Raw genomic sequence first — 16,586 nt, 5'->3', positions numbered from 1 at the left:
ACCTAACCCTAACCCTCACAGGAAAATTTGTGCATTTTTACTTTCTCAAAAAAACTCATTCTGTATGATTTATAAGGGTTTTGAAAAATGGGGACATGGGTTATGTCCTCATAAGTCACCCTCTCCTTGTAATACCTGTGTCATACCCATGTCATTATACAGAGTTGTGTCCTGATATGTCACAAGAGCACACACACACACACACACACACACACACAGACACACACCCACAGCTCCTCTCTGAAACAGGCAGTAAGAGTGATTGTGTGTGAATAGCACGTTTGGATGTTTTACCAAAGCGATAATGTTTGTTATGGTGACTTGCATGATTACAATGCATGAAATCCCTTACAATCTGGTAAAAACAACACTATGACAAAAGACGCAGATGTTCACAATTGGTTACAAAAGGAACAGTTCCATCAGAAATGAATATTCTGTCATAATTTGGTCACCTTCATGTCATTCCAAACTTGTATGACTTACTTTTCCGGCAGAAAAACAGATCTTTTTAATAACGTTGGGATCCGAATGCAAATTGACTCCATCGACACTCATCTGAATATACTGCATTTTGCAGAAGAAAGTCAGTCTGTCAATAATTCAGAAATTGAAGTTCCACATTCTGTATAATAAACATGTATGGTTTATATATGTGTGCACGCATACATTTCCTATGTTGACCACCAAGGCTACATTTGTTTGAACAAAAATACAGGAAAAACGTTAATACTGTGAAATTTTATTTACAATTGAAACTTTATATTGCTAACCAATCAGAGCTGAGCAGTGCTCCACTAGTGAAGGTTGAGCGTCTCACCTGAGCGTGCTTGTTTGATGCTGACAGGCTGGAATCCTCCGTTCAGCACAGACGAGTCGATGATGTCAGAGTGAAAGCGGCGATGAGTTTTGCGGTACACGAGCAGTGCCACGACAGAAGAGACGATCAGACACAGGACCACCGCCATGACGATCCCCACGTACAGCGCCACCTCATCTCCACCCGGCGCAGCTGCACGACAGAAGGAAGACTATGTGATATATACTGTAAACTAGCTCCTATTCTTAAAAAAAAAAAAAAAAAATAAGTGAAACAGTCGGTTTTTCCATCTTCATTTAGTATAGAACAGAGCACACTGCTTAGAATACAGTATCCCATAATGCAATGTGCTCAACTTCCATTTCCAGTGTGACGTGTGATGACAGTAATGTAACATACTGGTGTTTTAAACATATCTTCATGGAGTTCAACTTAACTTAAACTAAAATAAAAATAACAAGAAAATTGTAAATGTTGCCTCAGCAATTAACTAAAATTAAATGAGTACTAAAATTATTAAACCCAAAACTGCTATAAGCAATAAAGCTATATCATAGCTTTTATAAGCTAAAATTTAAGGTTATATATATATATATATATATATATATATATATATATATATATATATATATATAAATCCACAACTAAATACATACATAAATACAATTACATGAGTACTGAAAATTATGTTTTAAAAATATACATTATATATATAAACCCATATATAAATACTTACTAGTATTACTACAACATAAACAAAAAGTTAAAATGAATACCAAGATTATTCAATTATAAAAGTTAATTCTAAAACAATATCTAAATAATATATACATTTACAACAATATATAAATAATAAAAATTTATTAATTATGATTTCTTGCATAGTGAAAATTATACTAAATATTAAATGTTAGTATGCTACACCAAACAGTCATAAAAGTGCACTTATTTACCAAGACATTTCTCATTTTTATTTAGTTTAGCTGTTTTTTTTTTATAAAAACGACAAAAAGAAAATGACTAAAACAATTTTTATATTTAAAATAATCCCTAAAATCTGAAAATAAATAAATACATAAAATCTATTTTAAAATATAATCAAAAATTATAATAATATATCAGTGATACTAAAATAACACTGTTTGAAACTATTTTTAAACACAGCATATAGGCCTACTGCAAATCATTATCAATATAGGTCAAAGGTCACGTCTGAGACTGGCATTTAAAACAATAGCATTAATCAGTGTATAACCCCCCTGCATCAATCATTAGAAGGAGTTCTCACAGTAAGTGAAAGAAAATTAGACGTCCAACTGCAGGAAGATGAAAAAACAGCCTGAAAATAGACAGTCTCCGTGAGAGAAGAGATCCAGTCCTTTAATTTAATGAGGCTATAAATTATTACATGCCATACTGCTCATCTTCCTGGAAATCAGCTTCATTCTTCAGCAGACTGAAGGAGAATAATAGTGACATGTCCATCCAACCTCTTTTCCTGTGGATTCTCTCTTTCTCTATACGTGTGTGTGTGTGTGTTTCTGAATTTGTGTATGTATGTGGAGATTAAAAGGGGATCAGGGCCGAAATGAAACCGCGGCTCTGAAACATCAAAGCGAGAAGCAGCCAAAATCGTCACAGTCTCTGATATTTAAAGTGTGTGTGTGTGTGAGTGTGAGTGTGTGCTTAAATCCCCTCTTCCATATCTATTGTCTGTGTAAAGCACTCATTAGTCGCAGCGAGACTGCAACAAAGGTACACAGATTAAAACTCCACTCATGCTTCACACATCTGACTTATCATCAGGATGACATTCACAGCAACATGTTTTAAAGACAGACTAGACGCAGGCTTATAAATATTCATTAGGATCCTTCACACACTTAAACCTAATCCACCTGACCAGCAGAGGGCTCTAAAATGATGGAAAATACTTGAGTGAAATTTATTTGTATAGCGCTCTTTCACATTGTTTCAAAGCAGTGTTATAAGAAAGAAGGATATTAATGTTTATAATATTTCAATATATTGATGTCTTGTAGTTGTATTTAGAAGATTAGAGCTGGGCGATAATATAGTTACATTTTATGAAGATTATATTGCTTGAATGCGAAAAAGTTGAACAAAGTTATTTAACTTAATATAAAGAGCTAAGTGATATTATTATATTAACAATATATATGACATTTTGCAACAAAAATAGATTTGCTGTATTATATATATATATATATATATATATATATATATATATATATATATATATATATATATATATATATATATTATGACTATATAAATATATAAACACACACAGTTTACATTTTTGTAATAATATCATGCAACCAAAATATATTAATTTATAATTGAATTGTGGGTATATATATATATATATATATATATATATATTTATTTATATATATATATTTTTTACCAAATATAAAGTTAGTATATATGCATTTAGTATTTGTTGCTAACTAAATATATAACATAATTATATAATATTGATAATAATGTAGGAATATATGAAATATAAACAAGCATAGGTAACGTATAATAATATAGGTACTATATAGACTTTTAAAATAATATATATGCATGTAATATTTGTTTGCTGACACTGAATATATAAATTAATTAAAATATAGATCATTTATAATACAGAATATTTTTTTTTAAAGAAATTGGCTGTGCAAAATGTCTAGGTTGTGTTATATTATAATGTATGTGCAACTTAAATTGAAAATAACTAGTCTATCCAGTAAATCCCACAAATTTTGTAAGTGAATCAAAATGTATTTTCTGTGTGTGTGTGTGTTTTCAGTATGAAACTCAAAGCAGCGGCTGGAGTCTGTGTGACAGCGGGCGGTCGCACTAAACACAGACTGCACACACACTCTCATCATCTCTCATGTCGCTTCCTTGTTTTTCCTCAGTGACCTCACTATCATCTCTCCTCTGCAGTATTGATTTGCTTACACCTATAATTAATTTACAATTAGTGTTAAAAATTGATTACAGCTGTGTCCTAATGACTGATATTATTCGATTACTGACTGTGACCAAACATTATTGTCATTAGTTATTTCTCTCATTAACTATTAAACGCTGATCTGTGCGAGTGTGTGTGTGTGTAATACTGATGTGCAGACAAATAATACAGTGACTTTCACGCAGTCGACTTTGTTAAAGGAATTTCTACAACATAATTATTAATGTAATTTCTAAATTGCCACCCAAATAACTTAACAAAAGATTTTTAAAAACAAAAACTGAAGTTTAAAATAGTTCCACTTGTTAAGATTAGTTAATTACATTAGTTACCATGGACTAATGATAAAAAAAAAAAAAACTTTTAAAGCATTTATTAAACATATTGATTGTATGAATGAAGTGATTAAAGTGGGAGGACAGTGTGCAGATGTGGAGGGGGGTTAATGAAGGAAAGGAAGGTTGATCGCCTGGCAACCTGTCCGATCCATGAGTCTGTGAGCGGAAGAGCCTTCTGCTGATCAGATTCCCTCTGCATCAGTCCGCAGGGGTTTTACTGAGTGCACACACTCAGGCTGATAACACACACACACACACACACACACACACACACACACGCACGCACACAGAAAGTCTCATCTTCTTAGTAAAGTGCAGTATCTCTCATTTTCAACCTTATAAATAAAGAAACTTTATTATTATAAAATAAAACATTACTACCCCAGAAAATATTATATATGCATTTATTTTGGTGAAAAGCAGCACATCAGCAGAACATTAGCATATTATTTCTGAAGATCATGTGACACTGAAGACTGGAATAATGTGAAGCTCTCAAAATTCAGCTTTGATCACAGCAATCGATCATATTTTGATATATATATTCAAATGTTAAAACAATTATTTAAATTGTAACATTTCAAAAAAAAAATTTTACTGCATTTTTGATCAAATAAATGTGGCCTTGATGAATAGAAGAGAGATAATAAATATTCTTAGAGACCCCATACTTTTGATATATATATATATATATATATATATATATATATATATATATATATATATAAAAACTTACTGCTTATTTTTTTAAGTTTCAAAAGGACTGAATGCAATAAATTATTTATTAATGTTTTAAAAAATAATCAGTGATGGATATAAATGCAAAAGCTATTTAAGTAATATTAAAGCATATTAAATTAATGATGCTATTCCTTTGATTTTATTTTTATGAACTGGGTTAACATCATTATATTAATTATTTACATTTACATGTTTTCACTTAGACGCATTTATTCAAAAAGACTTACAAATGAGTGTTACATAAGCAACTAATTCAAGGGGGAAAAATACTACACTACCGCATTTTAAACAACTAAAGTAAAACAACTAAATTATTAGATTTCGCTAAAAACTTAAATCACAAGACATTTTTTTAAATAATCATTAAATGAAAAAAATTATACAAACATATGAAAATATATTTTAGTTCAACTAAATAAACTGGAAGTACTAAATATTTTACAAAAGCAAAATCTAAATAGAAAAAAACAAAATTTTTTAAACTTTCAGTAAGTTATGTAAACTAATTAGTAGCTCGATAGATAGTCCAGTTCTAACCAACATTTTTAACAAGAAATTTTTTTAATAAATTATTTTATTGAGTCATGCTTGCTCCATGAAAGATACATGAAACACCAACGTACAGTTTGGCCAAAAAAGTTTTTAGGATCAGCTTTTGTGTCAGAAGTATAACTATGATGCCTGAAACTGCTGTCTATGTAGGCATCTCGGCAGGTTTTGGAACAAAACCATAATTTCGCAAGAGTAAAAATAATATTGTTAGCATCTCCAAGACTTTATGAGCAATATGTTCGGATGACTCGTAAAAAGGCTCATTTTTAAATCAGTGTGCTTGTAGCACAACATTTCCTGTTGGCTCCGATGTGAAGCACGTCCGTGTTTTATCGGAGCGATCTCCTCTGCGTTCCTCCTCTCTTTAACTCTCGCCATCGTATGCCTCGAGTCATTTAACTCATTTCATCCGAGAAACACTCATACAAGCTCAAACACGAGCTTTGATGATAAAAGTGGCAAGCTACTAAACGCAGCCATTAAAATGTATCTTGAAGATTAAACGTTTTCTTTGAACATGAGTGCGAGTGAAAGAGGGAGGGAGAGCAAGATCACGGCTGCCAACTGCAGAAAATGTTTAATAAATAATACAGCTTCAGGAGAAAAGAGATAACATTGTCCCCTCAAACACACACACACACAGAGAGAGAGAGAGAGAGAGAGAGAGAGAGAGAGAGAGAGAGAGAGAGAGAGAGAGAGAGAGAGAGAGAGAGTTAACAGCACTGAAGTATCACTGATTGTTCAACAGAAGTACAAGCCTAAAATAAAGTGCTAAGCCTGAAACATACTCACAAATATGCAAACACCAGAGCTTAGCCAATGCATTGTGTGCACTGTGTACATATTTAACGTGTTTTTTTATTTTTTTAATAGGAAATAAAAGAATAGGAAATAAAATACTGCTGCAAAGTTCTCAACAGTTTCAGTTTTTAAACCTGCTCAGATTTCGTTATTGCGTTGGACCGATCGGAATTAAGAGCAAAGGTCTGTTTAAATGCTGACGGGAGCTGGGTTTGAATTACAATATTTTTTTTCCTAGTTGTAGTGATGTTCACACTCGAGTGATGCCTTTTGAAAACCTTAGAATCAGCTGCAGGGCGGGATTTGCGCTGAACGTGGAGACTTCCGCCACTTAATATGTTCGTGTGTAGACACGAAAATGTACTTATGTTCCGCGCACAAAATATTGCATTTGGTCATTCGGTACACACGTGAACCGTACCGAAAGCCCTCTACTGAAACGGTCCAAAACGAATACACGTACCGTTACACCCCTAATAGACAAAAAAATTTAAAAATTAAAAATAAAAATACATAATTTGTACTAAATTACAGCAAATTAATAATTTACATAACTAAATTGAAACACGTACTGACAATTTACATTAGTACTAAATAAAAAAAAAAAAATTCTGTTATATAAATATTCAAGTAAATACAAAAAACTATGATTTAGTATAGCTATAAAAGCTATTCAAAATCAAGAAATTATATTTCCCTGTAAAGGGAACTTCGAACTGCGTCCTCTGAATGGACACTACCTCGTCGTGACCCGTGTCTGAAGCATACTTTGAAAAAACGCCAACGTGTTGGCCGGCGACAGCCTCTGACGTTGCTACCGGCGCGACTATAAATATGCGCCCGTAGGACCCGTCACTTATCTTCTTCGTCTTCATTGACTGTTTTGTTTGAAGCGTGCATCTGAGAAACGACCAGAACGGTAAGAGCGATCTATTATTGTTATCATGGCATCCACTAGCAAGGCGTTTAAACAGTGTGTCAGCGTTATTTGACACCTGATGACACACACAGTCTTTGCGTCTCTTGTTTGGGTGAAGAGCACACGCGCAATGTCCTTGAGGGGGCAATCTGCGCGCACTGCGAGCGTTTTTCTGTGAAAAAGCTCCGCTCTCGTTTGTCATCTGGATCTCGCGGCTCAGGACCCGCCTTTGCCGAGGCACGGAGGAGAATGAGCTTGTGGGGATCACAGGTGTATCTCGCTGAGGAGTGTTGTTGAGAGGGACTTTTCCTCTCACACTCTCCGGCGGCAAACGAGAGCGAACTTCGTAAGCAGGTAAGCAGGGTCTGAGGGTTTCAGACGAGGCAGCGGATCGGAGCGATACCTAGGAGTTAGTCACTTCCTTTTGGATGTTTTTAACTTCTGTTTTATTTCTCCCCTCGGGCGCGACACCCACCACGGAGCAAGTCCGGCATGCGGAAAGCAAGCGCTCTGCGGTTGCTCATCCCACACCCCCTCCCGAGGAGCCTGACTGATCATCAGAACTGGCACAGCACTGCAGGGAATTTCATGGATGTCTGGCCAGGTCACCCTGAGGGGCCGCCTGGCCGCTTGGCGCATCCGGGGAGGTGGTAGTTACAGAGTCCTTCTGTATGTACTCTCTCAGGTGATGCTCCCCTTGCTTGAGGGTTGGAGCTCGCCTCTCCCGTGCGATCCAGCGCCTCTGCAATGCTTAGGAACCTTTCTGTACACACGCTAAGCCTGTGTACTTTCTCAAAACCACATGGTGGTCAGTGTGCACGTGAACACTTTGCTCACTGTCTCAAATCCACGTAAGTGGTAAGTGTGCACGCAAGGCTCTGCGCACTTTCTAAAATCCTGTACGATAGGGGTTATGCGCGCTGCTTCGTTCCCTTTCTGAAGATGGGGTCCATGGGCTTCATTCAACCAGTGTGTATTTGTTATACACCCCAAGCATCGCTTCCCTCAACATGAGGGGCTGTGTGGACTCCCACATATTTTGGTTATCAGATAGTAGGCTTCACCTGGTCTCTCTGAAAGCGACCTCCCACATACTGTGGTTGTCAGGTAGTAGGCCTCACCAGGCCTCCCTGGAGATTTAGTGCCCACATACTGTGCGCTTCCACTGAAAAAAAAAAAAACGAGCTCCCACGGTTTGTGGTTGTCAGGTAGTAGGCCTCACCAGGCCTCCCTGGAGTCAAGTTCCATATTACCTTCCACTGAGGTGGTTATCTGGTAACAGGTAGTAGGCCTCTCTAGGCCTCTCTGTAGGTGAACTCCCACATATTGTAGTTATCAGATAGTAGGCTTCACAGGTCTCTCTGAAGGTGAGCTCCCACATACAGTGGTTGTCATGTAACTTTTCAGTACACACGCTAAGCCTGTGTACTTTCTCAAAACCACATGGTGGTCAGTGTGCACATTAACGCTTTGCGCACTGTCTGAAATCCACATAAGTGGTAAGTGTGCATGCAAGGCTGTGCGCACTTTCTGGAATCCTGTACGGTAAGGGTTACGCGCTGCGCTTCGTTCCCTTTCTTAAGATGATTAGCCCCGGGGTTCCTTGGGCTTCATCCAACCAGTGCATATTTGTTATACACCTCAAGCACCACCTCTCAACATGGGGGGCTGTATGGGCAATTCTCACGGTAGTTTAGCAGCGCTCCCCTTTTCAAAAAGGGTCGCCTATGAGCATGCTGCTCGGAGTCCTCCTCTCATGGGAGACTGAATTCTCGGTTTTTTCATCAGAGCGCTCCAGTACTACATACTGTTTTGAGACGCACTGTGAGAGCAGACATCCTGCTGAGGCAGGGGCTGAGGCTCGGGGAATGGCGCCTTCGCACCAAGGTGTTGAAGCAGAGTTAGAGAGGTTGGCCAGACCTGGGTGGATCGGTTTTGCGGCGCAAGAGACCGTCCCACTATCCCCTCTGGCTTCCTCTGACTCATCCAGCTCCATTGGGGCTGGACGCCATGGTACAGGCGTGGCCGAGGCTTCATCTGTACGCTCCGTCCTCCAATTGCTCTGCTCCCGGGCCATTCTACGAACTGCTCTATCAGAGTGCCACGAGAACCCCTCCTTTGTGACAGGCAAGACTTGGTAATAAACAGTGCTAGGTTCTTAGCCGTATTCCTTTAAAGGAATCTTTCGTGATTCCAAGCCTTCAGTTCTACCCCGGGCCGAGGCCCTTCAGGTAAGTTGGGTATGTAGCTTAGGCCTTTGGCTATAAGGGATAATGTCATGGACAGCCGTCAAACCATCCCAGGGGCGACTCCTGGTGAAATGGTAGAGTTGGTACTTAGTGTTTGCCATGATTCTGGCCTGCACTCCCCTCAGCATGGCGGCGTGGGTATACTGTTCCCCATAGTGTCCCTTCAGAGGATGCAGTTCGAAGTTCCCTTGTCAGGGAACGTCTCAGGTTACGCATGTAACCATGGTTCCATGAGAGGGAACGAGACACTGCGTCCTCTAGCTCCCTGCCATGCTTCGGATGCAAGCTTCATGAAGAAGATAAGTGACGGGTCCTACGGGCACGTATTTATAGTCACGCCGGTACACGTTGGCGTTTTTCAAAGTATGCTTCAGACATGGGTCACGATGAGGTGTTCCCAATAGTGTCATTTCAGAGGACGCAGTGTCTCGTTCCCTCTCAGGGAACTGTAGTTACATTCATAACCTGAGACGTTTTTTAAAGTGCACTGCAAGGACTTCTGGAAACAATATTGAGAATTTACTCAAATTGAACAGTTAATGAGTTTTTTCAACTGGTTCATTGAAGCAAACAGCCGAAATTAACAGATTTTTAATTTTTTTTATATTCTGTCAAATTTCTCAGCGTTCAAGAGTGAGGGCATTCAAGTTATTTCTTGTAGTTAACTTGGCTTTAAAATGAAATAAATTGAAATGAAATAAAAAATATATATATTAAATAACTTTATAAATTGAAATAATATTTATACATAAAACTCAGAAAAAAATCATACTATTTTTGTAAACGGACCATTTAATTTCTCTAATTATCAACATAACTGTTTTTTAAAGTAATAATAATAATAATAATAATAATAATAATAAAATATTTTTGAAACAGAAACATGATGCAATACATGACTGAATAGCTGTGATTGCTTTTTGCAAATAATAATAATAATAAAAATAAATTGCTTAGATTTTTCCTATATTTACCAAATGATTGTGCCTTGGCCTTTATTTGCTCTCACCCCTGACTGCACAGACTACCTGTACACCTGCTGATGGGTTACTGTCATAACCTTTACTCTCTGGTTTATAAATGAACCTGCAACCGTCATGATAGCAGCCAGGTTATTAACCACTGGGCCAACTGTTTATCTTCAAACCTGGAGCTGAAAGTACCTTTCATATTCTCAAAAGCAAGCACATCATAAAGAGCAGAAAGACAACATAAAAACAAAGCTGATAAAAGGATGGTAAAATGTAGTAAAATCACAGACAAGAAGCAGGCTGACTGATGTTATGACTGATGAGTTGTTTTCATGAAGAACCGAGCGCTGTGGTGGCCCGTAATGAAAGCCTGAATCATGTTGTTTGATATTCGCCTCGGTTCATTTCTCAGGGTTTCATATTCATAACAAACATTTCGCTTAGAATCCAGTTTGAAGGATCTCTAGAACAAACCAAAGCTCAAAGCTGAAGTCAAAAACGGCAAACGCTGTGAGGAAGACACCATCACAGTTTTCACCAGCGTATTATCTGCAAAACAGATGTTTAAAGCGGACTAGGTACATTAAAGAACCTTGCAATATAACACCAGAAAACACGAGGTAATCACAGCGTGCCGATATATAGCCATCTCTCACGGCTATGAGTTTGATATTGTGTTCATACAACAGTTTGACTTATAGCTAAGAAAACCACAACTGAGTGTCTTTAAAAACCCTCCTTTTTTGCCACAGATTCAAATCTCAGTTTAACAGTTTAGCAGCTGAGCTCAAGCCTTCGTAACTAATTCAGTAACGTCCCTTTAGAACTAACGAAGGAACATTGAGTTGCTTCATTAAAAGCTTATTGTATTAAAGCTCACTGTATTATGTGGAGTCGGGTATTATGAGAGAGAGATGGACTGAGTGAGTGTGATTACCTGCATCTGATACAGCATTCATTCTTCAGCTCCACCTCATAGATAAAACATTGGTCTAAATGTGCACTGAGGAGAGACATATCTGTGTCGTATTATCCTTTCATTTACAATGACAGCACTGGTCACTGCATTTGTTAACTGCGTCTTACGAGCTGTTGTTAAAAGTAAAAGTTCATTCATTTCAATGAACAACTTCATTGTTTACAATAAAAATCTTTACTGCCAACTCTTGTCGCCATCTAATAAATCAGAAAATTAATAAACTAAAATAGTAGATTACTTTTTTTTTTTTGCTTTGGAACAAATAACAGCTTAATGCGACAAATTATCTAATGAGACTAATGAGACCAGTTATCTTGTGCTTTAAAGGTTCCTGGTGTCTCAGTTTCGACTCTAGGTGGCGTAGTCGGCACGATCTTCTGGGTCTACACCCACCTGCCAATACCCACTTGCTAGGTCCAGCGTACTGAACCACTCAGCCTTCTTCAAAGTGGTCAGAGTACACAATAGGGACATCAGCGGGTCCCTGGAAAAGGCTCTCAGCCAATCACATTCAAGGACCAAAAAGAAACGTTGTATCAGAGTGAATTTGGATTTTATGTTTTTAATTTAATATATTTAATATATAAAATGTTATTAACAGTTTCACTGATACGGTGAAAAATTATATATATATACTCAGTAATATGATATATTTTTGTGATTTAAAAAAATAGTCAATAAAAATCATAAATATATAAAATTTATATTTATATTTATAAAATAACTTACAATACAAACATTTTACTTGTATAATATGTATGCATTTCAGTTAATGTATTTCATTATATTGTATATATTATTCATACATTTTATATATATATATATATATATATATATATATATATATATATATACACACATAAATACATACATACGCACACACGCAACACGCACACACACACACACACACACACACACACACACACACACACACACACACACACACACACACAAACATATATTTTATATACAATTGTAAATTCTGTTAACATTGGTGTTCAAATATCATCTGGATTATCTTTCTTTTACACAGCCTGCACTGCTGTGAAAAAAAAGGCCCTGAAAATTCTAAAGATTTTCATTTCACGTTGTCTTTAAAGAGAATTACCGAGTTGCTACAGGTCATAATGCGAGACCAAAGAGAGTTCTCTTGTTTCAAACAGCATGCAGATTTCAGCCGAGCCTGACTTTACTCCAGAGACGTTCAGGTTTCCATTCAGCTCTGTGTGTGAATGTGTGGAAAAGAGTGAGAGAATGGGACAAAAGCATATGTGTATGTGTGGAAGTGAGTAAAAAAATAACACACAGAACATAAAGTGCAGCAAAACACAAAGCAAAACAGCAAATCAAAGGACTCTGACAAACAGAGAGCATGCTTTCACTCCCGCAGACGCTGAGGAACAGGGAGCAAGCAGAAGAAAATAAACCCCAAGATACTGCGAGACAACAGATACGGAGCCGAAAAACCAAAGCAAGAAAACGAAAGACAAAATAGACACTCACATGTAAACCCCTTCTCTCCCGTTCCTTTAGGCTGAACGGATAGCTGATATACTGAACCTTCAGAGAGAGGAAGGGGGTATTAGGCAAAATAATGTGAATGTAAAACAAAAAGAGTGAGATGTGATTTGGTGATGTGAGACTGAGACTGAGATAGCAGGAGAAACTGGACGTGCAGAATGTAATTCAACATAGCATCTAACAAATGGGCTCCTCAGGTGAGATGGTAATCAGGTAAATATTTAGTTACCACATTGTGACATTTATTTAGTTTTAGTTTGAAACTGTAGCTATAAGCTACAAGCTTCTAATTTTTAAAGTACAGTCAAATTATTAATGATAAGTTTTTTATGGTATATTATGCTTATATAATTATTTTTATTTGTTTACCATATACAGTTATATGTGTCCCTGGACCACAAAACATTAAGTCACTGGGGTATATTTGTAGCAATAGTCAAAAAACAATGTATGGGTCAAAATTATAATTTTTTTTTTAATGCTAAAAATCATTAAGATAATGTTCCATGAAGATATTTTGTAAATTTCCTACTGTAAATATATAAAAACTTAATTTTTGATTAGTAATATGGATTGCTAAGAATTCATTTGGACAATTTTAAAGGACATTTTCTCAATATTTTGATTTGTTTGCACCCTCATATTCCAGATTTTCAAATAGTTGTTTTTAATATTATATATTATATTAATTCAGCTTTCAGGTGTACAATTCGAAAAATGGACCCTTATGACTGGTTTTGTGGTCCAGGGTCACTTATATACACTAGTATACAAAACTTTGGGATCATTAAGATTATTATTATTTTTTTAAAGGAATGAATACTTTATTCCAGTAAGAATGTAATAAATTTATCAAAAGTGACGTTGCAAAATGTTTCTATTTCAAATAAATGTTGTTCTTTTCAACATTCTTTTAATCAAAAGATCCTGAAAAAAAGATCTATTGTCAATAAAAAAATATTAAAGAGCACAACTGCTTTTTTATTTTTTTATTATTCTTTTTTTTTTTTACATCGATATTAATAAAAATGTTTCTTCAGCAGCAAATCAGCACATTAGAATGATTTCTGAAGGATAAAGTGACTGAAGACTAGCGTAATGATGCAAAAAAATTCAGCTTTCCATCACAGGAATAAACTACATTTTAATGTATATTCAAAAACAAAACAGTTTTTTTTAATTGTAATAATATTTAAGATTATTACTGTTTTTATTTTATTTTTGATTCAATAAATGCAGCCTTAGTGAGCTAAAGAAACTTCATTCGAAAATATTACAAAATCCTACTGACTCCAAACTTTCATATGATAGAGTATCTGACTCAATATGAATAAATGAATAAATATTATTCGTATTAAGATAATCTAAAATCAATTATTAAAATCAGTTTAAAATGAATTTGGACTTTCCATCCAAACAACCAATTTACTGAAATCAGTTGGAACTCTATTTGAGCAATCAAAATACATCGCACTACAGATTACTAAACAAGAGTACTGAAAAGAAGATGGACAACAGAAAGTTTGCATGGGATAGATGGCTTGTAACACCGTTTTCTATCTGGTCTCACCCCTGGCAAGGACGTGCTCAACTTTTCCTGCTGTCTAAGCAGGTAGTTACTGTAACAGAGTAAGACAGAGAGCTGAGAGAGTTGAGCTGAGTGGGGTTAAATGGATTGTGCCTGCTCAACTTTTAAGGGGTAGAACTTTTAAAGTTAAAACTTTAGTGAGGAAGTGCCTGCGGGGAGAGAGAGAGAGAGAGAGAGAGAGAGACATGAGATCCATTACACCAGACCAAACAGAGAAGTTTCACATCCACGGCCTGTCTTTCTCTCTCTCTCTTTCTATCACTGCACTCTGCTCTCAACACCAGCAAACAAATGAAACTGCCACGCTGATGGCTTGTGATTACACACATTCATGTCACCTGTCTGTTTCCTAAAGATTCTCACTGTGTCCACTGTGACAGTGATTGAAACACATGTTTATGTGCCTCATTATGTACTGGAGCAATAAACAAATCATCTAAAAGCCTTAAAGTAAACCAGAAACAATATTTGCAATGAATTGAACTTTTATATGGTATATGGTATGAAACTCCCTGCTGCAATTAATTAAACAATGACAACAGTTAAAAACCAATCTTGTTCAACATCTACTGAAAATGAAATAAAAATAATAATAAATAAATAAATAAATAAATTAACAAAAAAAGCAGCTGAAAAGCAAATCAATTTTTTATGTAAAGAAAGTTTTAAGTAGGATTCCAAAAAATAAACTTTCCCCCCTTTGGTTCATTATTCATTATTAATTTCATTATTCAAACATGAATAATTCACAACAATGTTGTTATTGAAAAACCTTAAACAATATTTTAATTGAAATAAAATCTGTTAATTGAAATGAAGCTAAAATCAAATAAAATATAAATATTAGAGCTTAAACTTAAACTTAAAGAAATGTTTCCATGTCAACTAACTGTAATAAGTTCTAAGATTACTAAAATTAAAATGATATAATATAGATTAAGTCTAAATAGAATAGTCACAAAATCAAAAAAATTTTTGACTAAACTTAACTTAATTTTAAATAAAATAAAAAAATAAAATAAACAGAAATAAAAACTAAAAATATAAAAATAAAAGCTAATTGAAAAATGATAAATACTATAATAACATATAATTAAACAAGTAGATTTGCTTTGTCAACTAAAAGAAAAAAAAGATGTTAAAGTATAAATTCACAAAAAGTTAAATAAATACAAATTAAAGTCACTAAACTTACAACAACTTAACTAAACTTAAAATGAAAACTAAGAATAGAAAAATAAAAGCTAATAAAAAAATAAAAAAATAAAATAACAAACTATACCAGAAACACAAGACCAGGAACCTGTCTTAAGAAAGTAAATAGACTCAATTCTGACATCATGCTGACTGTAAAGGAATCCAGCCTGACTGTGTGTGTGTGTGTGTGTCTGTGTGTGTGTGTGCACTCACTTTGTAGGCAGAGTCCATCAGTGCAGTTCTGTGACTGTAGCGTGACTCCGTCGCAGTCCTTCCCTCCGTTTTGAGGCGCAGGAGCGTTACACTCTCTCTTCCTCCACTGCGTGCACTCAGTGTTACATGGAGACCACCTGCTCCAGTCGGCCCACTCACCGTCAACTAAACACACACACACACACAAAAATATATATAAAAAATTCCCTGCCATGGAGTGCCTCATGCATACTGCACACACACAAAAAAAATCTAATTCTGCTCAATTAAAAACAAAGAATATAACAAAATTACATAAAAGACTCAAGCATATAGCACATAAAATAAAGTTCAAATCAAATAAAACATGATGCATCTTCTGCTCTGGTCTAGTCTGGTTCTGTCACCGGAGAGCGCTGCAGTATGTGGGTCAGTCATTAGTGTGTGACTGTGACATCTCTCCTGCTGCCCGCAGATGCTTTAATCTCACCTGCTGCACAGAGAACTGTCTCTCACGGGCAGGAGGGGATGGAAATGTGCTCGTCCCTTAGGGGCTAAAGTATAGGGGAAGTGTCTGGCTTGAAAGCTGAACTGATGGGCCTGGAAAAAGATGCATTTGTCTGATGCTATCAAGAGGTGAAGAACTCAAAGTGGACTGGAAAAGAATCAAGTTTTTATGAAAGGAATTCCTCTCTTGTAATTCAATATTCTCACAGTGAATTTTCCATC

General features: G+C 35.8%; 1 protein-coding gene across 1 annotated transcript in view; it reads right to left on the bottom strand.

Moving 5' to 3' along the window:
- LOC113075357 (netrin receptor UNC5C-like) overlaps positions 1–16,586 on the bottom strand; it is a 48,048-nt gene that overhangs the window by 16,489 nt on the left and 14,973 nt on the right. Inside the window, exons 4-6 of the mRNA XM_026248059.1 lie at positions 15,879–16,043; positions 12,863–12,919; positions 821–1,012 (exon numbers count right to left, since the gene is read on the bottom strand). Coding sequence (XP_026103844.1) covers positions 821–1,012; positions 12,863–12,919; positions 15,879–16,043 — 414 coding nt within the window. The remainder of the gene's footprint in view (positions 1–820; positions 1,013–12,862; positions 12,920–15,878; positions 16,044–16,586) is intronic.

Source organism: Carassius auratus, unplaced genomic scaffold, assembly GCF_003368295.1.
Source record: "Carassius auratus strain Wakin unplaced genomic scaffold, ASM336829v1 scaf_tig00016894, whole genome shotgun sequence".
Lineage (NCBI taxonomy): Eukaryota > Metazoa > Chordata > Actinopteri > Cypriniformes > Cyprinidae > Carassius > Carassius auratus.
This window is presented reverse-complemented; position numbering and strand designations above follow the sequence as displayed.